The 24015-nt window shown below is 46.1% G+C and overlaps 1 protein-coding gene across 1 annotated transcript in view; it reads left to right on the top strand.

Annotated features, from left to right (window-relative positions):
* The window catches only part of PIK3AP1 (phosphoinositide-3-kinase adaptor protein 1), a 120699-nt gene extending 98147 nt beyond the window's left edge, over positions 1–22552 (top strand). Inside the window, exons 13-17 of the mRNA XM_061402952.1 lie at positions 2368–2440; positions 7184–7339; positions 12213–12283; positions 13486–13604; positions 21237–22552. Of these exons, the coding sequence (XP_061258936.1) occupies positions 2368–2440; positions 7184–7339; positions 12213–12283; positions 13486–13604; positions 21237–21294 (477 nt within the window). The 3' untranslated portion in view covers positions 21295–22552. The remainder of the gene's footprint in view (positions 1–2367; positions 2441–7183; positions 7340–12212; positions 12284–13485; positions 13605–21236) is intronic.
* The last annotated feature ends 1463 nt before the right edge of the window (positions 22553–24015 follow it).

Raw genomic sequence — 24015 nt, 5'->3', positions numbered from 1 at the left:
AGAGTCCTGCTGTTACATGAGGACATGTAGTTACATGGTGACACACACTGTGACACATGGGGACGTGAGTCCTAAAGCTGCATTCGTCCAGCTCTGACAACAGTCTGTGGCACTGTGCTAAGTGCTGAGTGGACCCAATCTCTTCCACCCCTCACAGCAGGCATGGACATAAGTGTCATTGGGCTTCCCTGGTGGCTCAGACAAAAAAGAATCTGCCTGCAATGGAGGAGACCTGGGTTCAGTTCCTGGGTAGGGAAGATCCCCTGGAGAAGAGAATGGCTACCCATCCTTGCCTGGAGAATTCAATGGACTGAGGAGCCTGGTCGGCTACTGTCTGTAAGGCCACAAAGAGTCAAGACACAGCTGAGCTACTAACACTTTCACTTCACTTTACAGAACACCGAGGCTCAGAGAGGTAGGGAGGCAGGGTCAGGATTCAAAGGAAACCTTTCTCATTTCAGAGCCTGTGCTCCCTTCGCAATGCTGTGTCTGCCCTCTGAGTGCTCCTAAAGCACTCTCTCCCAGCCTGTCTCCCTCCCTCTGGGGGTCTGGATGCAGGAACCCAGGGCCCTCCTCACCCAGGAGACCCAGGGAGGCTGCAGTACTGCTGGGAACAGGCTGGTCTTGGCCAAACACTGATCTTCTGAGTCCTTGCCAAGTTGGTGCCACGCAGCATGGTCATCAGGAGTAGCCAGAGCTCCAGTGCCAGGCAGCCTGAGTCCAGCCTTACTCTGCCTCTTTAGACTGGGCGACCACAGCCTCTCTGTACCTCTGCTTTCCCATCTCTGAAGTGTGAGGGAAGAGGGCTAGACAACGTCAACCTTGTGAAGCCCTTGGCATGCCTGGCACATAGTAAATGCTGAGAGTACTCCATGCTCTGATTGCCTCCTGGCACTTACAGAGCCAAGGAGTCCGAGGACTGGACAGTGTGAAGACCATACCAGGGGCTGCCCCATTGTGCCCCATTTTCCTCTGTCTCTGTCCCTTACTTCCCCTCTCGTGAGCAGGCACCTTCCCTTCAGCTCCTTCTCTCTTCAGGTGACTCTTGCTTCTGTGTCTCTGGTAACGTCTTTTCAGCCACCAGCTGGGCATGTCCCCCGAGGTATCCTAGACCTGCAGCACACCCAACAACACACAGGCCCTTGAGGCCTCTTCCCTGGCCTGGCTCCCTGTGTCTGTTCACTCACTGTTATCTTCCAGAGGCCGATGTCCGGACTTCAGACTCTCCTGGGCTCTTCTCCACACTCCCCCACATCCAGCCCGCTGTGTGTCTTACTTGGTCTTGCTCCATGCGTTCTTCCTCTCGCCTCTGCTCCTATCTTTGCGCTCCCTCTGCCACATCCTCATGCTGACCTGTATCACCTACATCTGCCCTATCACATCGTCTTCAGGTGGGTCTCCTTGCCTCCAACTCCTTCCCCCTCCTCTCTGCCCGACCTTACGGCTATGGCCAGCCCCCAACTTCCAGTGTCTCCCTGCTGCTTCCTGGCCCAAGCTCAGTCTCTCAGCTGCAGTCACAACCCAACCAGTCTTTCTGTCCTGCCTCTGTGGCTCCCTCACAGGAACGTTCTGCTCCAGCCAGATGGTCTGAGTGTTAGTCCCTGGGGCATTTCCCTAGAATGCTCAGACACTTCACTTCAAGGTGATTGTTGTTTATGAACTAAAATAGCAACAAATATTGCTCCTCACATGTCTGTTTAACATTTATTGAATGACTGTGATAGCCCAAACAGAAGGATGACAGGAAGGTGCAAGACCTGGTCTCTTGCCCTTTAAGAGCTCAGTGCCTCTGAAGAGACTACACACACACACACACACACACACACACACACGACACACGCATGCACACATGCACACGGCACACACATCATAACCCAGTGCCACATGGCATGGGCATCACTAAAGACTGGGACAGTCTGCTATAGGGGGAGGTGCTTTAGAAGGTGGGCCTTGACCCAGGCTGGGAACAGAGTCATGGAATCAGTGTCCCTCAAGGTCAGGGGAATGTGCGAGAACACAGTCTCAGAGGTGGGAATGAGGGTGGAGAGCTTATAAGCAGGTAGGAGACTGGCCTGTCTAAGGGGCGTGCAAGGTGGGGGTGGGTTATATGGCTGGGAAGGAACTGGGAACCAGAGAGGAGGGGAGACCCTTTGTTGTGGACAAGATGTCTTGTCTTCAGGCATAGCTTCTAAGAGGACTTGAATTTCTCTGGGAGCTGATTGCAAATGCACCCGGCCTCATTTGCATGTTGGAAATGTTATTGCAATGTGATATATCTTGCAAATGTCATAAAATCAGAAAGAAACTCTAATGCCTTGAGGGTATAATTCTGGTGTATATTTTTAAAAACAAACTAAATTTTTCCAGGAAAATCTTAAACGGCTAAGAGATAGCATCACCCGAAGACAGAGAGAGAAACAAAAATCAGGAAAGCAGACAGGTATGTGGCTTCCTGGGGCTCCTGCATGCTGGGGGACTTTGCTATGGTCTGTTTTCCTTGACTGTCTTTTCTGCTGGGGCCTGAATGGTCAGACCACTCGCCCAGCACCTGTCACCCTCTTTACAGATCTGGGTCCCCCAATAGGCTGTAAGGTCCTTTGGAACAATGACTTTGTCTTGTTAATTCTGTAAATCTAGTACCTGGCTGGCACATAAGGCATGTCAGCAAATGAAAGAAAGGAAGGCTTAAACGCTATACCCCTCTCTCCTCCCATGAGAGAGGACGATAATGCTTTCTCCTAGGCACCTGACTCTCCCCTTGGCATTTAGGAAGACATGTTTCTCTGAGCAGAGAAAGGAGAAAGTCCCATTCACGTAGTGTCAGTATCTGGTTCAAGCAGGTCTACTGTGTCATCGGTGTCTACACCACACGGATCTCAGGTGCAGCAGAGCTCCTGCCGTGTGTAGCGGAGGTCCAGTAGCAGGGCCACGGATTCCAGTTGTGCGCACTGAGAACCCTCTGCTCCCCTTGACCCTCCCTCCTCCAGGTGCTACCCATGTGGCACCACCATCCCTGGGCAAGGAGTGGGCGGAAGGTCAGAGGGGTCATCCTCAGACTCCTGCCTGGGTGACGAGGTTTTAAATGTGTGCTGCCACTAGCCACACTCATACTTGTCTGCCTTCTGGTTGGGAAGAGGACAAAGGAGAGGAGGAAGAAAATCTAGTTCAAGAGCTGTATTCATCCTAGGGTCAGACGGCAGGGTACCCGGTGGTAGAAGGCGGAGGTGCTTTTTAGAACTATGGCGCAAGAACCATGGGACATCCCTGGTGGTCCAGTGGTCAGGACTCCATACTTCCATTGAAGATCATGGGTTTGAGCCCTGGTTGGGGGACTAAGATTCCACAATCTGCACAACATGGCTAAAAAAAGAAGAAGAAGAAGAAGAAGACTTGATTGAATGAAACATTTCACGCTTTTAAATATACGTAGTGTCAAGAAAGCTGTGATTTGGCAGGGCATGTGGGGGCATCCTTGGTGGCTCAGTCGGTAAAGAATCCACCTGCAATGTGGGAGACCTGGATTCTATCCCTCCATTGGGAAGATCCCCTGGAGGAGGGCATGGCAACCCACTCCAGTATTCTTACCTGGAGAATCCCCAAGGACAGAGGAGCCTGGTGGGCCTCAGTCCATGGGGTTGCAAAGAGTTGGACACAACTGAGCGACTAAGCACACACACCCACAGCTGATTTGGGAGGTGACCCTGGGGAGCATGGTAGGGGGTGGGGAAGTGAGAGAGGAAGAAAAGGTGGCCAGCAGCCTGCAGTTAGCACCTTGGAGACTGCAGCTTCCTCTCCACAAAGACACTAGGAGTCAACGGAGAACACTCTGGAATGGCTATCCCTCCCATGGGGCATTTAGACACCAGCTCCTGTGTCTTTGGGTGAGGCCTGCTGGGAGATGGGCGCTTGGAATCTGGCTCCCAGAAAAAGCTCATGCAGGTGGAAGCTGGACCCTGCACTACCTGGCCAGGTCCCCGGGCATCAGAGCATCTGCCAAAGCAAAGTCGCCATTTGTGGCTGAGTAATGTGATGTATTAGTTAATTGCATAAAGCTCAATTGTGTATTTAGTGACATACTAACTTAAAATTGCCTATTCCAGGGTTTTCACATTCAGCTGCCCCAGCACTGGTGCATCCATGCTTGTCGGGGTAGCAGGTAGGAGCAGAGTGGCAGTTAGGGATGGGGTAGGGGGTAGGTTAAGAATGGGACAGGACTTGGGGCCCCTTACTCCGCTTCAACCATTGCAACTCCTTTACAAAAAAATCTGTTTCTATTTTGAGCTTCTGTTTTCTTTAGAGGAAAAGAATTCTGCTTTACAAAAAACAAAAAAAAATTTGAAAATTGTCCACACAGGATAACATTGACCTATAGGAGAATTGGGGCTGATGAATGGCATTTCTGCTTGAACAATCTTTTCAAAGAATGGAGGCCACCCCACTCAAGGACTGACTCTATTCATTTGGAAACCTCATTTGCCTTAGAAAAGAAAAACAATGATGATTTTTCTTTAATTTGGGTTAAAAGACCAAGGACGATTAAGAAGTAACAGTCTGTTCATAATAACCTGCCAGTCTGTTCTCAGCCCTGGGAGTTGGCTTACTCTCACTGAGACTGTGCAGAGCACTGATAATGTAGGAAGTCAGAAGAGGGCTGGCTGGCCCAGGACTTACTGAATGCCCTGACCCCACAGAGAAGAATACCAATATTTGTGTTCTGGGTGTGTCTGTGGTCAGTGCAGGGCAGGACCTAGAGGAGCAAGCTGGGTCCCAGGAAACCTGGATTCTGATCCCAGCTTTGTCTCCAAATCATTTCATGATCCAAGACTTTTCCATTAACCGCTTCATGCCTCAGTTTCCCCATCTGTGGTCACACCCAGTTTATCTGCTTAACAGAGTTGTTGTTTAGTCTCTAAATTGTGTCCAACTCTTTGTGGCCCCATGGACTACAGCTTGCCAGGCTCCTCTGTCTGTGGGATTTCCCAGGCAAGAATATTGGAGTGGGTTTGCCGTTTCCTTCTTCAAGGGATCTTCCTGACCCCGGGGTCAAACCCACGTTGGCAGGAAAGTTCTTTACCACTGAACCACCAGAAAAGCCCACTTACCAGAGTAGCAAAGTTCAGAGGAGGAATATTAGCACATGTGAATGCACTTTGGGAAAAGTGATTCCCAGTATAGTGATGATAATTATTTTTCCTGGCACTGTTCCTCTGTTCAAAGAATATCAGGATTTTGTGGACATTTAGCCTGGATCTACTTGATTTTTTTGAACTTTGATTCCCAACTTTTTTCCTGTGTATTTTACTTATCTTTCCTTGAACTGGTTGTGAGCTGAAAACTGCTTCACTGAAGTGAATTAAGCAGTCACGAATTTACCGTGAAAAGATTGTCATTAAAAACCTCAGTCAAAGCTGAGGGGGAGAATGCGTTACCTGTTTGGGCTCTGAGACACTGTGGGTTCACACCCATGTGTGGGTTCACTGACTAGTCTCTGCCCACGCACTTCCAAGCTTGAGCACCCAAGTGGGTGGGAGCTTCCACTGCTCAGTTATAACCAAAGGAGGCTAAGGATGTGAAAAAGATCTGTGTTACACAGAGGTCTGGAAAGCTAGGACCATACACTACCCTTGAGATCGGGGTCTCTAGAATGAGGCAAGCTCGAGCCCACGCAAGCCGGCAATACGCTGTTTTAATACTCTCCATGCGGAATGTCGAGCACACGCTCCATCCAGCCCATCCTCACCCCGCTCTTCCCTGCTGTGCTAGTGTACACAGTCACCCTTCTTGGCAGACCTCTGGCTTTGGCAGGTGCCACACTCCCTAGACTTCCTGCCACACCTGCTCCCTAACAGAGGGGAGGCAGAGGAGGAAGCAGTTCCTTGAGATTAAGGGCACACATCTCCGAAAGCCCACCCACGCTTACACCTCTTCCTAGAGTCTCTGCCCTGAGACTTGGGAAGGTCCGGGGCCTCAAGGGGAGCCCTGTGACAGGAGCTCACCTGGCTTTCACACTTCCCTGGGGAGGAAGCTGGGTCGGGTACCCACAGATACTTTGTTCCACTTGTCAGCTGGGGTTGTTTTCTGCTCATAGCAACCAGGGGTGGAAATCCCCAGGGCACAGGGAAGAAAGACCAGTCACTGATCGGGCTAAGCCAGTGAAGAGGCCAGGTTAATGCTTTGCAGGACAAAGGAATTATCTTGCTGAATCTGTGGGGTCTCAAACCACTGATCAGCCTTGCAAGTCACAAAATCTTTCATGGATCTTATGGACCTCTTTCCATGAATTCTCTGGATCATTACTGTCATTGTGGACCACCCACCGTCTCTACGGGAGGCAACCGAGTCCGTAAGGGCCTGGACTTTGGAGCCTGGGTTCACATCCCAGCTATCCCACTTACCAGCTGCTTGATGGGGACTTGGGAGACGCTACTTCACGTCTCTATACCTTAGTTTCTATGGAGCATGCTGACAATAGTATTTATTTCATGGGTGTTGGAGGACTGAAGAAGCTAAGAATATGTAGGCTCTCGGAACTATGCATGACGTGCAGGATAACCTAGTATTACAATCAATGGCATTCGTAACCCGTCCTTAGAAAAGGAAGAAATCAGAGGGGTTGGCCGACTAACTCAAGTTCCACAGTTGAGTGGCAGAGCTGGGGCACCCATGAACGTGTTAGTCGCTCAGTTGTGTCCGACTCCCAGGCTCTTCTGTCCATTAAATTCTCCAGGCAAGAATATTGGAGTCGGTAGCCATTCCCTTCTCCAGGGCACCTTCCTGACCCAGGGATTGAACCCCAGTCTGCTGCATTGCAGGGGAATTCTTTACAGTCCAAGCCACCAACCTTTCCCTAATTGCACATTCTTTCTGTCACCTGATGGAAAAGTACTTCTCTGCCCTTTCCAACATTCCTCCACCCAACCTTCTGCCAGTGATTGCCATGCATGGTTCTGTGGAGCTTCCGTGCTGATTGGGCAGGGTCCCCACCCTCCTGCCCCTCTTTCCCCGCGGCTCCTCCCCTTCTCCTTCTCCCCCTCCCCTCCCCTCCTCTCCTTTCCTTCCCCTCCCCTCCAGGTTCAGGGGAAGGAGGCGGGTAGAGAGGAAGCAGCTTCGCAGTTTGGTAACTGGCAGTTTGGTAACTGGCATCCCGGTTCCTTAAAGCTGATCCCTTTCTCTCTAATTCCAGACTTGGAGATCACGGTCCCAATTCGGCACTCACAGCACATGCCTGGGAAAGTGGAGTATGGAGTCTATGAGAGTGGCCCCAGGAAAAGCGTCTTTCCCCCAAGGACAGAGCTAAGACGAGGAGACTGGAAAACAGACAGTACCTCCAGCACAGCAAGTAAGCAGGTGGCCCCAGGTGCCTTCACAGCTGGACTCCAGCAGGTGCCTTTGGGTCTTGGAAACATGCTCTATGATGAGCCCAGAAGATCTTAACTGGAGCCTGGTTTGGGCCTAGGAGGTGTAAGAAATGAGGGACATTTAGCCTGTGAGGTTTGCCTTTTTTTTGAGGGCACAGAAGACCCTTTACATTAATATCCCCGGAAGGCAGAGTGTGTGATAATTATTACTCTATCACTTTTATAAATGAAAAATCCTAGTAATAGTACTGGTTAATATTTATTGAGCATTCACTATCTGCTAAGCCTCTTCCACAGATTCTCTGATTTAATTATCGTAATCACTCTGCAGGATAGGTACTATCACCTCTTTTTACTGAGGAGGAAACAGGCAGCCTAGGGCCTTCCTCTAGGTTAAATAGCCAACAAGGGGTAGCGCTTGGATTTGAGCTCAGGCAGACTGGATCAGGGTCAAGACTCTTGCTTACTGTTCTTTTTGCTTCAACCGTGGTCAGGGAAAGGAAAAGTCACAAAGTCAAAAACATTAGGTAACAGTGGATTCAGATTTGAGAATTCCAACTGTATAGGCAGTTGAGGATCTGATTTGGAAATGTTTTTCTTTTGGCTTGAAAGCTTGAATAGGAGTCTGATTGCGACAGACAATGCCCGCTGATGTGCAGGCAGGAGCTGAGGCTTTGTTTCCGGATCCAGGGCAATGTTAACTGACTGCAGACACGCCCGCTTCACAAGCCAAATAGATTGAGTTTCCCTGCTTTCTTACATTTCAGTGTTAACAAAAGTGGCTAGGGGCAAAAAATAAAAGAGCAAGAGACAAGCTGAATTTCAGGACTCAAAGTCTCCTTGAATGTCAGGTGGAAGACTGCCATGTGGAGGTAGGAACTGGAAGCTCATCTAACCCAGGGCTTCTTTATCTTTTCTGTATCATGAACCCCTTTGAGAATCTGACGTATGCTCTGCATGTCCTTCTGATAAAAATACACTTGCACGTGTTTTAACACACACACAATTTTGCCCATCTGTGGACTTAGGTCAAGAGCCTCTGAACTGTTCCTCCTCCTTACTTTTTTAGCAGGGTATTTGTAACCCAGAAAGAGAAAGAGTTTTGCCCGACGTCCCACAACCAGTCAATGGCAATAGGAGTAGAACCCAGCTCTTCCCTCTGCCACGGTTACCTGTTGAAACATACCCAAAGGGTATCACACAGCCATGTTAAGTCTGGACTTGATAGAGATGAAAATCTCCCTTACATAATGAGGGTAATAATATATACTACCCCCTTGAGGCAAGTTAGAGAATTCTGACAAGTTCAGAAATGGGAGAGATTTTCCCAGTGATCACAGATGGCAGAGGAAGCAAGGGGCAGGCAACCCATCTCAGCTGTGCTGTGGAGGAGAGAAGGAGTGTAGACACTCTGGGGGTGAAGGCAGGGCTTTCTGGGGTAAGGAAAGGGGAAATTTAACAAGATAAACACAGAATACTCATTTCGGGTTTGGATTCATTCAAACTATTTTATCTGTATGTTTTACTTTGAGTTACTTTGGAGTGAGAATAGAATGGAAAGCGTAAACTCTGCTTTTTACGTTGTGTGGTGGTTTACTGCCCAGGGATCGCTAGCTGATTGGGTAAGAAATGTATTAAATGACAGGCCAGAGGGTTTTATTTTGCTCCGTGGCTGTAGATTGCATCCGGTCCCTGTTATTCAGTTATCTATTGCTGTATAACAAACTATCCAAAAATGCAACGGCTTTAAACACAATCATTTATTTAAGCCTGATTCTAAACTTGGCCAGGAGGCCGTGGGGATGGTTCACCTCTGCCCCATGTGGCCAGTTGGGGTCACTTGTGCAACTGTACTCAGCTGTAAGCTTGGCACGGACTGGAGCATCCATGATGGCCTCTCATTCTTCAGGGCCTCTCTGTATATGGCCTCTAATTCAATAGCCTGAACTTCTTGTGTGATAACAAGATCCATATAGGGAGCATTCCAGAAAAGCAAGCCCCGGTGTGCAAGTGCTTATCGAGCTTTGCCTTACATCACACTTGATAATGTCATATTGGCGAAAGTGAGTCCTGTGGCTAAGCCAAGAGGGAGGTGAGGAGGAGGCAGTACAAAGGTGTGGATACTGGAGGTGGCGTCCTTGAGTCACTAATGGATAATCTGCCATCTTGAAATTGATGATGATGATAGCTGCGGTAATTAATTAAATGCTTGCTCTTACAGGCTCTGTGCCAAGCATGTTACCATACGATCTCATCCTATACAGTAGTGCTCTGAGATCAGGAAACCGAGACATAGGCTAAGCATCTAATCCTGGGTCACTTGACAACTAAGCAGAGGATCGGGGGTTCACATACAGATCTTTCTGCGTACTCAACCTTGGGGACATATTTCCTTCCAAAGAGAGAGAGTTCACAGGGCAAGGAGAGAGAATGAGGATAGTCCAGCTCCGAGCCACCAACAGCCCTTCAACCCCCAGAATCATGCCCTAAAAACAGCACTATTTTATCGTGCTGCAGCTGCCATCTCTTGGAAACTAGAGGAAAACAGTTTCAGGTTAAATCTAGTTATATCTACAATTTTAAGCACAAGATATTAGTGTTATGTTTAAGAGAACAAAAGTTTCATTAAAGAAAGACCATTGAGCTCCTTCTTGTTTGCCTGACTCAAGTTTCTTAACAATCATATACATGATCATTTTTTTCTCTCATTCATACCCCTATCAATCTGTGCATGTGGAGCTAGACTGTACACTGGAGACATAAAGCTAAAAAAGAAACAGGGTCTGTCCTCTGGGAGCTTATAATGGAGGAGAGAAAGTGTAAAAAGAGTGCAAGAGGCTTGTCTGATCCTTCTTCCCTGGTGACAGAAGCCTGGCAAGGCGTGGGCACTGCCCCTTTCCCCCAACAAGAGTGAATGTGATGGGGGCCCGGGGCCAGAACCTCCCACCAATGGTGCCATCCAGGAGGGTTGGGGCCAACCAGGTCATCGGCCTTGGAGAAGGGAGAGGGCCAGGGCAGATAAACCAGGAGTGAGGGTTCAAAGTCAAGCACTGGGGGTTAAAAATTCAACAACACCAAGGGAAAGGATAGTGGGAGCTGGTAGGTATGAATTTCCAGGATCCTAAAATCAGCTCCTGGACACCTTTTTGCTCCCTCCCAGCAGATAATCTCTGGAAGGAGTCTGGTTGGTTGTAAAGGAATAAGATGAACAATGATGAATGACGTGGAGGCTTGGCCCCACAGGGATGGAAGCCCATGCACAGGAGGGGTTACTTCCATTTGGGGGAATCAGGAAAGGTTTTGAGAGCATTTGTCCTGAGCATTGGAGCCTGAGGAGGTTTCAAATTTGTGGATGGAGTGGGCTGGGGGAGTGGGAAGGAAAGGACGTTCTAGCTGAGCGAACAGTGTTATATGTGGGCAACTGGATAGAAAGAGACAGGGTCATGTTGTCCTTAACTCTGAAACAAACTCTCAATCCCCTGGTTTCTAGAAATATTTTGACACATTATCTTAAATTTAAAAATCTGCCTCCAAGAAATAATCCAAAATTATAATCTCAACCTGCTTTTGTGAAGCTGGTATCTAAATTAATTAGGTCAAAGTTGATGCCATAATAAAGTCAAAACTAAGACAGTTTGCTGCTGCTGCTAAGTCGCTGCAGTCATGTCCGACTCTGTGTGACCCCATAGACGGCAGCCCACCAGGCTGCCCCATCCCTGGGATTCTCCAGGCAAGAACACTGGAGTGGGTTGCCATTTCCTTCTCCAGTGCATGAAAGTGAAAAGTGAAAGCGAAGTCGCTCAGTCGTGTCCAACTCAGCGACCCCATGGACTGCAGCCCACCAGGCTCCTCTGTCCTTGGAATTTTCCAGGCAAGAGTACTGGAGTGGGATGCCATTGCCTTCTCCGTAAGACAGTTTACCTATAATCTAATATAAGTAGCTATTTTGAGTGAAAATTCAGCTAAACCTAAGTGCTGGCAATACTGTTAACAGCATATATTGGAAAAATTAAAGTCAAAGTTTTAGTTGATTAACTGTTAATCTTCCTTCTTCACTGCCAAACCATCACGTCCTTGAGCTTGTTCTAATGCTGTCCTGCCCAGTACAGTAGCCCATAACTGCATGTGATTATGTAAATCTGTTCATTAAAACTAAATAAAATTTAAAATTCCGTTCCTCAGTTGCGCTATGTCACATTAGCTACCAAACTGAACAGCACACAGCAGAACATTTCCAGAAAACTCAATTGGATAATGCTGTTTCAGTGATTTAGGTGATAAATCCCCAACTTACATCTCTAAGCAGCTGAACTCACACAGTCATAGTTCCTATCTGGTGTGTAAATCATACTTTTGAATTTGTGCTTTGTGTTTTGTGTCACACTGGCCCCCTTTTAGAAGGTGTGTATACGTGCGTGATGCTTGTACGTGCTTGCTGTAATTCCTAAATAGGTAAAAAAACTTCAGTAACAAAGTTTGTTTGCAGATTTAAGAAACACCACTGAACAGGTGAGAAACAGAGCACCTCTGCTTCCTAGTCTGTCAAATCGAAGTACTAGCATCAGATAAGGTTTTCCTAGGGATTAAAGGCAGTCATGCTTTTAAAGCATAGAACGTGGGGTGAGCTCTTGGTAAATGGTAGCTATAAAGCGAAACGTGGTCATAAAAAGATGACCCATTTTTATGCTGAAAGAAGTGAACTCTAATAACGTGGTATATTATTAGATAGCAGCATTTTGAAGAATCCTGCATTCACAGCTTATGTACTGTTTCTATCAGTAAGTGCTAGATTTTTGCCTTTTACTTCATCTCGAGAGCCTGCACAGTCCAGCTGACTCTGTTTGCACCCTTTAGGCAGCGCGAGTAACCGGTCCAGCACCCGGAGCCTCCTCAGTGTGAGCAGCGGGATGGAGGGGGACAATGAGGTGAGAGCTGGGCCACCCCCACCCACATAGGTCTTTGTCTCAGGGGTCATTTCACTGCAGGAAAGAGAAATCCAAGAGAAAGAAGCCAGACACAAAAGATCATCCATGTGGGACCTTATTTATTTGAGACGTCCAGAATAGGTAGATCCATCGAGATAGAAGGCTGGTGGTTACCAGGGCTGGGGATAGGGGAAATGGGGAGAAACTGCCTAAGGGATAGTGTTTCCTTTAGGGGGTGTCGGGAAAATGTCCGGGACTAGACAGAAATGGTGGTTGCACGATATTGTGAACGTACTGAATGGCACTGATTGTTCACTTTAAAATGATCACTTTATGTTATATTAATTTCCCATCAATAAAGAGGAGAAGAAAGGAAGGGAGAGAGGGAAGGAAGGAGGGACAGGGTTAAACCAAAAGGGTTGTCTGAGAGAGGGAACTGGGCGAGTATCTGGGAATCCAGGGGTGGCGGTCACCTTTCTGGGCCTGGGTCAGGAGCGGCAGGCGTGCAGAGCTGGGGCTGGTGGTTTGTGTCCCCCCCGCCACCGCCCCCAGGCCACACACTCTCTGGTCTCCTTTTTCCTGTGGGTGTCTGCTTTTTCTCTCACCATGCTTTTCTGCTTCTCCATGGGTGGGGGTCACACGAGTCACTGCCAACCCGGGAGACTCCCTGAGGTAGGGTCCTAGGGTGGGCCACCCACCAGTGCACAGCTTGTATTATCCTGTGACGGAGGACCAATCACAGTCCCCCAAAGGGACTTCTGCTTAAAAAGAAAATTTCTCCAGGCCTACCTGGTTCCCCTAGAGCAATGCTCCTCAAACTTTACTATGCATAAGGATCACCTAGGATCTTGTGAAAATGCAGGTGTGAGGAGGGGCCTGAAACCCTGTGGTTCTCATAAGCTGCCAGGTGGTGCTCGCTGTTGCTGGCCCACAAATCACACTGAGCAGCAAGGAACGAGAGCTCAGGTCACTAATAATGTCAGTAACTCAGGTCCCATCATCTCTTCAGTGACTCTGGTTGTCAGAGTCAGTGGAAAACTGCCCCCCGTGTTGCTGGGTTATTGATTTTCAGTCAGTGAGTAATCTTCCACCAAAGCCTGGGGAGAGCCGAGGAGCTTGTGGGATGGCTCTGTCCCGCTGTGTTGCTGCTTAATGTCATTTTCAGCCTTCTCTCTCATCTTTTTTTTTTTTTTTTGCTGTAGGATAATGAAGCTCCCGAGGTTACCAGGAGTCGTAGTCCAGGCCCTCTACAAGTGGACAGCATGCCCACCGTGCCCCTTGAGAGGCCCCCCAGGGTGCCACCCCGAGCCGCCTCACAGAGGTAACAAGGAAGCTGACAGAACATTTTTTTCCTTGCTTGTTGAGTCTCAGGGCAGAGTAGGGTCTGGGGACATCTAAGGTGACCCAAGAGTGAGTACAGAGCTAAACTCACTGAAATGCATACTTTGGACACATTTCAACATGGACTCTTCATTCACTTAAGTGATGCTTTATTCAGTTGCAGACTCTAAGTAACAAATTCAGTATTTTGTCAGTGAAATACACTGGGAAAGGTCAACATTTTGCATATTTTTTTTTAAATCTGTTTGGCTAGAATTCAACTCCTGCATAATTAATTCCCTTGGTTGTATTGTGGGGACAGTGCTTCTGGAGGACCAGGAGATAAGGACTTGGGGATGAAATGCAGATGAGAGACAGGATGGTGTGGTAGAGGGGAAACACCACCTGGGAATACCCTTGCAGCCTATTGTGTACATGGATGAATTGTTTAACTTTCATGAGACTTTATTTCTGTGTCCAATAAATGGAGATAATAAATGGACTTCCTCACAGAGTTGTAAGGATTGAGTTTCTGGCCCTAAATAAGACCACAACTGCCTGTATGATTCTTATACAGAAGGATGAGCCTATGGAGATTGGGGGCTGGGCATTAGACAAAAGAGTGTGACTGACTTATGGGGCTTTGATGTGTGTTCTGGCTCCTGGCAGGAACCTTTCTGAGGTCTTGTGGAACCACTGAAAAGGTGGTCAAAGCTAGCTTGTGTAACTGTCTGCTAAGGCAGAAAGGAAGCTTTGGGAATAAAAGCCTAGGCTTGTCTTAGGAGTTTAATTCTTTGATGTCTAAAATACAGTGTGTGGGTAAGGGGTGATTAACTAGGGTTGTTTTTTTTGTTTTTTGTTTTTTTTTTACATTTTGAATCTTTTAACTCAAATAAACCTCATCAGTGAAATTTGTTGAGAAAGTGCCACAGGGAGGTTTTTCTTATGTTTCTCTGGAAAGAGCAGCTGACTCTGCACTGAGGATCTCTCCATTTCTGTCTTAGCTGTTACCACTTTTCTGTGTGTTCCTGGCAACATTCACCTACTGACACTTGCTATGAAAACCTCCCACAGTCCCAAAATGCTTTACACTCACCAAACATGTTTCCCTGTTGTAGACTAGAGGTCACATATTAGAGCATTAGCCCTAGAAGGAACTTTAGTGATAATCTAGTCCTGTCTGCTGAATTTGCATTATGTTCTGTTACTTGAAAATTATATATAGTTGGTGATTAGGGAGGGATGTTTATGGAGAGCAGTTATGGTAATAAATGCTTGTATTTATTGGCACTTACTATGTGCTGGGTATTCTGGTAAACTCACTAAATGCATTAACTCATTTAATTCTCTCCACAACTTCAAGTGGTAGATATTTAGAGTTATCCCATTTTGCAGAGGTAAAAACTGGGGCTTGAGACTGGATGGAGACTTTATCTGTGTGATAAACCTAGGTGTGCCTGACTCCAGGGTCCAGTCGTTTAGTCATTGTGTTTTACCTGTCCAAGGAGGTCCAGACGTCATGGGAGAAGATCTAAGACCTTTTGTTCTTGAAGGTAAAGGAGGGAGTTATCTAATTGTTCCAAGATTAAAAAGAATGTCAGTCTTGAATGCAGAGCTTCAAAGACTCTGTGGAACTTTGTCTGCAGGAGAGAGAACAACTAGGGAAGTGGATTCCAGAAATTAAAGACTGGAAACGGGGATGCATTTAATGTGTAAAGAGAGATGGCAGTTGAATTGTTTGGGAGATTCTGGAAGCATGTTGTGATAAAGATGGGGAGAGAAAAAGGAGGAAAACACATTTGACTAAAGAAATGGTGTTTACAAAGAAATCTGTAATTGATAGAAAAAGGGTTTGGGTGCATTTTTGGTGTGAAGATTGGAAAAGATGCAATTGTTCTGAAACTGTATATAATGTTCATAATTAAATGAGGAGATGTTTGAGCGACGAATAACATGGGCCTTTGTCCTGAATGCTTGACCCACTGATGGATAAGACGGGAGGCTGACTGGATATTCTCCACTTCACTTCCAGATCTGGGAACTGGCACAACTCTTCCCCCTTTATGTTCTCCTGAACTTCCCTTCCCCAAACAGCACATCCCACTCATCACTCTCTCCAGTCCTGGTCCCTGCCTCTCCTCACTCTTCATGCTGTCCCCAGAGCTTGAACTGTCAGCTCTAAGTCCATCTCTGTCTCTACCTGGGCCTTCTATTTCCTGCTCTTCACTGGGGACCTCACCAGGGGTCCCAGAGATCTCAAGTTCAGTTCAGTTGAGTCACTCAGTCGTGTCCGACTCTTTGTGACCCCCTGAACCACAGCATGCCAGGCCTCCCTGTCCATCACCAACTCCCGGAGTCTATTGTGTCCATTGTGTCAGTGATGCCATCTAACCGTCTCATCCTCTGTCGTCCCCTTCTCCTCCTGCCCTCAATCTTTCCCAGCATCAGGGTCTTTTCAAATGAGTCAGCTCTTCGCATCAGGTGGCCAAAGTATTGGAGTTTCAGTTTCAACATCAGTCCCTCCAATGAACACCCAGGGCTGATCTCCTTTAGAATGGACTGGTTGGATCTCCTTGCAGTCCAAGGGACTCTCAAGAGTCTTCTCCAACACCACAGTTCAAAAGCATCAATTCTTCGGTGCTCAGCTTTCTTTATAGTCCAACTCTCACATTCATACCTGACTACTGGAAAAACCATAGCCTTGACTAGATGGACCTTTGTTGGCAAAGTAATGTCTCTGCTTTTTAATATGCTGTCTAGGTTGGTCATAACTTTCTTTCCAAGGAGCAAGAGTCTTTTAATTCCATGGCTGCAGTCACCATCCCCAGTGATTTTGGAGCCCAGAAAAATAAAGTCAGCCACTGTTTCCCCATCTATTTGCCATGAAGTGATGGGACCGGATGCCATATCTTAGTTTTCTGAATGTTGGGCTTTTCTGGCTGGAAGTCATGAGAAGAAGGCAGTTTGGGGCAGAGGAAGGCAGGTGGGATGATGAGCTCAGTTTTTGCACTCACGATCTCATTGAACTCATCATCCCACCTGCCTTCCTCTGCCCTGAACTGCCTTCTTCTCATGACTTCCCAGCCAGAGACAAGACACTATTTTCTTTCTTCCGCAAGTCCCTAACCCGGAGGCAGCCTCCATTCTTGCTCCTTTGCAGCCCCCCAGGCTCTGTTCATTCTGCTGCCCTTGCAGCTCTCAGATCCACCCCCTCCTCTCCATCTGCCCATGCCTAAGTTCATCCCTGCATTTACCTCCCTGCCTCCAGTCAGTCCCTCCTCCACATTGCACAAGAGTGCACTTTCTAGAACAGAAATAGCTGATGATGTCACTTCCTGGCATAAAAGCCTTGCATTTATTTCTGTATTTTTAGCATGCTGTAGCCCTAAGTCCCATCTCTCTCCTGTATTCATTGATGTTTCACCCCTTAAGCATTCCTAGTGAGCTGTGCCATTTTGTACAGTCTTTGCCCAATATGTTCCTTTTGCCTAGAATGCTGTCTTCCTACTCCTTTCCAATCTCTGCTTAGAAGATTCCTACACATCCTTTAGGACTCTGTCAAGACTTCACCTCTTCTTTGAAGCCTCCCCTGATGTTCCTCTGTAGCGTGAACTTTCTGTGTTCCCCAAATACCTCTATTATAACTCACTCCACATGGTGGCCCTTGTTTGCATATCTATCTCGCCAAGTAGATGGTAAACCTCAAAATGATAAAGACTGTTTTGATTTTTAAAGTTTTTTCTACTCTCCCCAGTGCAATATGGAGTTAACTCAGTAGTTGGCACATGCTAGGAACTTAGCAAATATTTATCATGCAAGTAAGTGAATGGGCAGATGATAGATTGATACAGATTGGGTTGATTGACAGCTAGCCATCAAGTCATGTACCACAGTGCAGGTGGGTTACACATCAGAAGAAAGAAGCTTCACATTCCCACAGGCTGTAAGTTCCCAACAGACTTCAAAGTTAGGGAAGGCAGATGGTGACATGAACAGGAGCAGATGCATTATATCCTTGTGTGGCGTTTCCCTTGCAGCTCCCACAGAGTGGGCAGCTGACAGTGTCACATTCTTCATAGGTATAAAGTCCTGCCAGTAGAGGAAGAAAGAGCCAGTATCTTGCTGAGACATTGCCCCTTTGTTTTTGAATACGTTTTGCTGTTTCCTAGTGATTTAGCCAATCACTATGGGCTTCCCAGGTGGTGCGGTGGTAAAAAGTCCTCCTGCCAGTGCAGGAGAAGCAAGAGTTGCAGGTTCGATCCCCGGGTGGGGAAGATCCCCTGGAGAGGGAAATGGCAACCCACTCCAGTATTCTTGCCTAGAAAATTCCATGGACAGAGGAGCCTGGTAGGCTATAGTCCATGCAGTTGCAAAGAGTCAGACACGACTGAGCACAATGAGCTCAGCACAACAATCTGTGCACTCCCCTTTAAGGCACAGCCTAGGTACTGACAAATCAGAGCATATTTATGAAGGCCTCCTGGAGTACCAAGAGTTAACCTTTTAGCTGCTTGGACTTCCCTGGTGGCTCAGCTGGTAAAGAATCTGCCTGCAGTGTGAGAGACCTGGGTTCAATTCCCGGGTTGGGAAGATCCCCTGGGGAAGGGAAAGACTACCCACTCCAATATTCTGGCCTGGAGAATTCCATGGACTGTATAGTCCCTGGGGTTGCAAAGAGTCAAGCACAACTGAGCGACTTTCACTTGTAAAGATATCTGTGGAATCCCTAGGCAGGAGCAGGGGGAGTGGTCAGAGAGTAAGGGGACTTGGACCTGAGACTATTTACTAATAGGGAAGCTTAAAAATATTTTTTAACAATGTTGTGATCATACAAAAGCATACTGTCTAAATAACAGACCTGCTTTAAAACAATGTTAACCAACATTAGGATTGCTGGGTTCTTGAACCAAAGTTATCTCCTCAGCACAGAGGAGAAAGCAGCCAGTGCCCAGGTCTCTGGACTGGCCAATCCTGTGTCCAACTCCAGCTTCCCAGTGTCCTTGGAGGCCGTTTCCCCACAGACCACCCCTCAATTCTGATTTGATACATTTTACTTCCGTGGTTTTGATATGCGTATAATCACAAATCCATTCCCAAAGACAGGGCTTCCAATCTTTAGCTGGGCTGTTCACCAGAAAGAAATATGGAGATGGTTTGTTTGCTGCTGCTAAGTTGCTTCAGTCGTGTCTGACTCTGTGTGACCCCATAGACAGCAGCCCACCAGACTCCTCTGTCTCGGGGATTCTCCAGGCAAGAATACTGGAGTGGATTGCCATTTCCTTCTCCAATGCATGCATACATGCTAAGTCACTTCAGTCGTGTCTGACTCTGTGCGACCCCGTGGACAGCAGCCCACCAGGCTCCTCTGTCCACAGAACTCTCCAGGCAGGAGTACTGGAGTCGGTTGCCATTTCCTTCTCCAGGTTTGCTTACAGACCTGCTCAATTGCAGAGTGGGTCAACAGAGGAAGAGTGACCAGGAGGGAATCATGCCTCTCTTTGTGATGGAAGGTAAAATGTAAGACTCATGGGGCATTATTGGGGAAAAGGTCTAAGAACAGGTCTTTCACCACAAATAATAAAATTATTAGCTTTACCTCTTGAGTGCCTACTCTAAGCCAGAAAGTGCTCTCCATCTTCCACCTGTCATCTCCGGGCGGCACACATTACTCCAGCGTGGGCATCTTTACTTCTCTCTGGCAGATAAGAAACAGAAAAGTTTGAACTTGTTGAACTTGTCCTTCAGATGTGTGCATGAATGCCTCTGCCATGTGTTCATAGGTTACGAACGTCCCCTAACAAAACATTCAGTACAGTGCACTGACTTTCCCTATTGTCTGTCTCATCCATTATAGTCTTTAAGGGTGGGATCAATGCCCACTTTACTTACTGTTATATCCCACACCAGAGGTTAATGCACAGTAGATACATGTTTGTTGAGAGGAAGGAAGGAAACCATCAAGCCAGCCTTAGCTCATTTAGGTGATGACTGGTAGCACCTGAGGGTTCTTCAGCTTTCTCCTCTAAGCTCATGGTTCATAGGGCCGGTTGGGGCAATGGAAGGAGACTATCTATTTTCTCTGGTTAAAGAGACAATCACACAAAACCATCTACGCCCAGGTGCTGTAGGACCTCTTGAGGATATCTGTTGTTATTCTTTTCTACTTCTGCCTCCCTCTCTGCCTTCTGAGATGGCCCATCTTTTCCCAACTCCTTTATTGTTTCCTTGACCTATGCAAAACTTGCATTCAAGAGACATTTAATAAATATTTACTCATTGATTCATTCAATCAAGTATGTAGTTCCAGGGTAGCACAGTTCAATTACAGCACTTGACAAAGCGCTCTTTCTTGACTTATTGACTTACTTCCAAGAGAATTAAATATTGGTTTTACAGCACACATATGGAAATACCATCTCGATTGTTGAACCTGTTGTAAATATATTCCCCCAGGTCTATCTGGAGTGTCATTTAGCACTGTTCAAAAACCATCTAGGCAATGTGGAGGGAGGCTTCTAGGAAAGAGGACGTGGAGTTGAGACAACACTGAGTGATCCCAAGTAGAAGTAGTTGTGAGAAGCTGACTTCAGAAATTCTTAAGTCCTCTCTCAAGGATCTCCCTACTGCAGTGTGTCTGCTGCCTGGCTGCATATTTGAATCACTGGAGTTTTAAAATATAGATTTTATTATTATTTAGGTGTGGCAAGGTCAGCATATCAGGAGACAACTACCATTGAATAGGTGGTTTGTTATACTCCTAGATCTCAAGAGGAGGCAGGCACATTATGCTGGGGTGGGACACCCAGGAAAGCCCCAGGTTTAGGCAGAAGAAAGGGCAGGTAGGGCAGAAAGAGGGGCAGGAACTTTTCTTGTGGGTTCTGCAGGAAGGAACCAGTGAGGCAGGCTAGGCAGATTTGGCAACCCACTCCAGTGTTCTTGCCTGGAGAATCCCAGGGACGGGGGAGCCTGGTGGGCTGCCGTCTATGGGATCGCACAGAGTCGGACTTAGCAGCAGCAGCAGCAGTTTGAGTAATTTCTGCAGGCTTTGGGGCTCAGGGGCTGTCTCCAGTTGCCCAACACCTGGCCCTGGGGTGATTAGTGCGGGTGGATAGAGGCCTGGACTTTGAGAGTCCCGGTGCTGGAGGTGATTGGGATATGGACTCTGGATTGGTTAGTTTGCGTGTGAAATGTGTGCTAACTGCAGGCTATTTAGAGGAATTAGCCCCCTCAGAGGGGCAGGCCTTCCAGGATCAGCCAGGACCTGGATGTCAAAGCTTCACAAAATAAACCACATGGTTAATACAACTGGTTGAAGGAGGAACGCTATTTACATGTTGTCATGCTTGAGCCTTATCCTCCAGAGATTATGATGGAATAGGTCTGGGATTAAGCCTGGGAACTGGTATTTCTCAAAGCCCCCCACCTGGAGTGATTCTAATGTTGGCTAGGATTGCAATCCACAGATTAGCATGTATGCCACTGAAAGGTCCGTATGTCTCTCCAGTTTTATTAATTGAAGGATGTGTCCTTTGCATAGTATACCATAGTATACCAAGTTTGCAACATATCATGGATTCCTAAGAAGTAGTTCATCGAATCTGTTTGATCATAATTGCTTTGTCTTCCATTTCAGGCCTCCGACCAGGGAGACCTTCCATCCTCCTCCACCTGTTCCACCCAGAGGCCGCTGATTCCACCTCCTAAAGGCTACCTCCTTCTGGACTTTGAGACTTGCAGTTTTCAGCCTGTTAATGATGTCTTCATGTTGAGTTTTATGGCCTGACTGCTGACCTTAAGACCCACTCTCATCACTGATATTGCTGCGGCCCTGCTGGTTTGGGCTTACCTTGAAGAAGATATTATTAAGGCACAAAGAATCAAAAAACTAAGAACTTCATTCACCATCATCTATTGATCCATATCCTCGTTTGCCAAGAGGATGATGACTTAATTGGAACTGGACTAATTTGGCATGTCAGGAGCCTGAAAAGATTGATCAGAAATGTACAAGTGATTTTACAGAAATGCACTTATATTAGGTCTTACTTATTTGCTAGTCCAATCTAACTTCTGTGGTTATGATTTAAAACTTACAGTATTCAAGCAAGAAGGTATATCCTAATTTTTAAATGATTCTTCAGCTTTTCTGTAGCTTCAGGAGTGTGTTTAAATGCCAGGGCTGGTCACATACAGCAAACTCAAAAGGACTTTAGAGAGGGATTAATTCTAACTCCTTTTAGATAGAAGGAAAATCTAATTTCACTGAAGCCTGGAGCCAAGAGTACTCAGTTGGTTAGAGGAAGAGGTGGGTCTAGAATCTGGACCTGCTGATTCCAGGTCATCACACTTCCCATATCCAAATGGCCAAGCTCTCTCCCTCAAAAGATGCCCAGATGTAGAAATGTGTTCAGTGACTATTGACCTTCTAGAAGTTTCCTTTTTCCATATCTCCCAGGTATGGAATTATCAAGTATTTGGGGCATTTATAATTCAGTATGCTTGCCAAGGAACATCTAAAAATGGTTGGGAACCAGAAGCTTGGCATGCCAGGGACCCTACTTATTGCTCTGCATCCTTTATAGATCTTAGTTCTGGCCATAAGAGACAGGGGGGATCCTTGAATTTCACTCTGCTGAGGGGTCAGAAGAAGAAGGAAGAACTTAAAATAGAAATAGTCCTCTGTTTTACTATACACTTGTTAATAACACCAGGTTTGGGAAATCTGTGCAGAGAATGTAGAGCCTTAGGTATATCATTAATTTTGAGTTCCTAGCACATAAATCTACCTTGAAAACACATGTCTTTAATTTGATGCTTAAATATACAGTAAAATTAATGTCAGACCCATTTCTTTAAAAATTATCAGAACTCTGATAGTTCTCCATGAAATTATTCTCCATCCCACACAAATATATAAAAACTATACTATTAAAGATCCATTTAAGTACAGTTTTATTGAGTCCTTTTCTAATGATGAATGGTTCTTTTTCAGTCGAATTCCTCAGTTCAGCAAACAATGATTGAGTGAAGTTAATAGCTTCTGGGATCTTGGGTTTTTGTTTTTCTGCTTTTTTTTCCTGACATAAAATACACTATTGGCACTGGCCTTGAAGAGAGTATTTGTGCAAATTACCTACCACAATTCCTGGCACACAGTAGCTGTTTTGGAATGGTCCCTTTACTCTCCTTGTCACTTATCTGGGAGAAATAAGGAAATATGAGATAAAAGGAGAACAAGAAGTACAAGACTGTATTCCTCTTATTCACAGACAGTCTCTATTTTAAGCATGCTTGATTTGATAAAGCTATACTTTTAAAAATATTTAATGCCTCTAATCCTCCTTTTGGATGCCAAATTTAATTTTTTTTTAAGATTCTTTGATAAATAAACATTTAGATCAGTAACATGGCAAAACGTACTGCTAGCCAATGGTGTTACCATCTTTGAATGCACATCACTGTGCAATATTGGAATATTTTATGGCATTTTATTCTTGTAGGAAAATAAGTGGAAAACATAAAATTGAAAGTACTTATGAGAAATCTGGGTTTCATAAATATGGTACGCTTGGGATGTGGGCTGAAAGGATCAGGAGTACCAAGTCAAAAATGGCAAGTCTTAAATCCTCATTGAATGTTCATTGAACATCCAAAATGATTGTGTGTAAAAGAAGAAAATGAAAAATTTGTATGAAGCATGGGGACCATGTTATCAAGAAATATCTCTAAATGATGGGACGAAATTTTTCATTCTCCAGAAACAGAACCACTCATTATAATTTAAATTTACTCAATTTCCACACACTCAACCTTAGTATAAATTTTTAGGAATACAGTATGTAACAAAACCATGAATTTAAGTACAATGAGAATCAGAAACTAAATTGTAACTAGGTAATCCAAAGAGACAGTTAAAAAGTTCCCTACATGATGCCTCTCCTTCCCCAAGATTTCACAAACTGGCTCAGTAGACAGTGAAGCTGTTAGTCATATTCACTGCCATTGCCTTTGCCTTTCTGACTGTGCAAGGTGATGCCTCTCCTTCCCCAAGATTTCACAAACTGGCTCAGTAGACAGTGAAGCTGTTAGTCATATTCACTGCCATTGCCTTTGCCTTTCTGACTGTGCAGGCACATTGTCCTCCAGTTCCCAGTCCAGCACCGTTCCTTCATCTTGTGTCAAAACCTGTGAGCAGATAACCCAACTGTATGAGCAACAAAGTATGAATACTGAGAGACTCTAAACAGGAGGTTTGTACTACAATCAAATCATTTACCTTGACATATTTAATGATGTGAATAATCCCTAAGGCTTTGCCATAATTAGGTAAAGCAATAGTATGTAAATGACTTAAATGAATATTTTTCACATCAAGCTAAGTTACCTGCTCTTTCCCCCTCCTTTTGTCTTTC

The sequence above is a fragment of the Bos javanicus genome, chromosome 26 (genome assembly GCF_032452875.1).
Source record: "Bos javanicus breed banteng chromosome 26, ARS-OSU_banteng_1.0, whole genome shotgun sequence".
Classification (NCBI taxonomy): domain Eukaryota; kingdom Metazoa; phylum Chordata; class Mammalia; order Artiodactyla; family Bovidae; genus Bos; species Bos javanicus.
The sequence above is the reverse complement of the archived record's forward strand: the minus strand, read 5'-3'. Positions and strand labels throughout refer to the sequence as shown.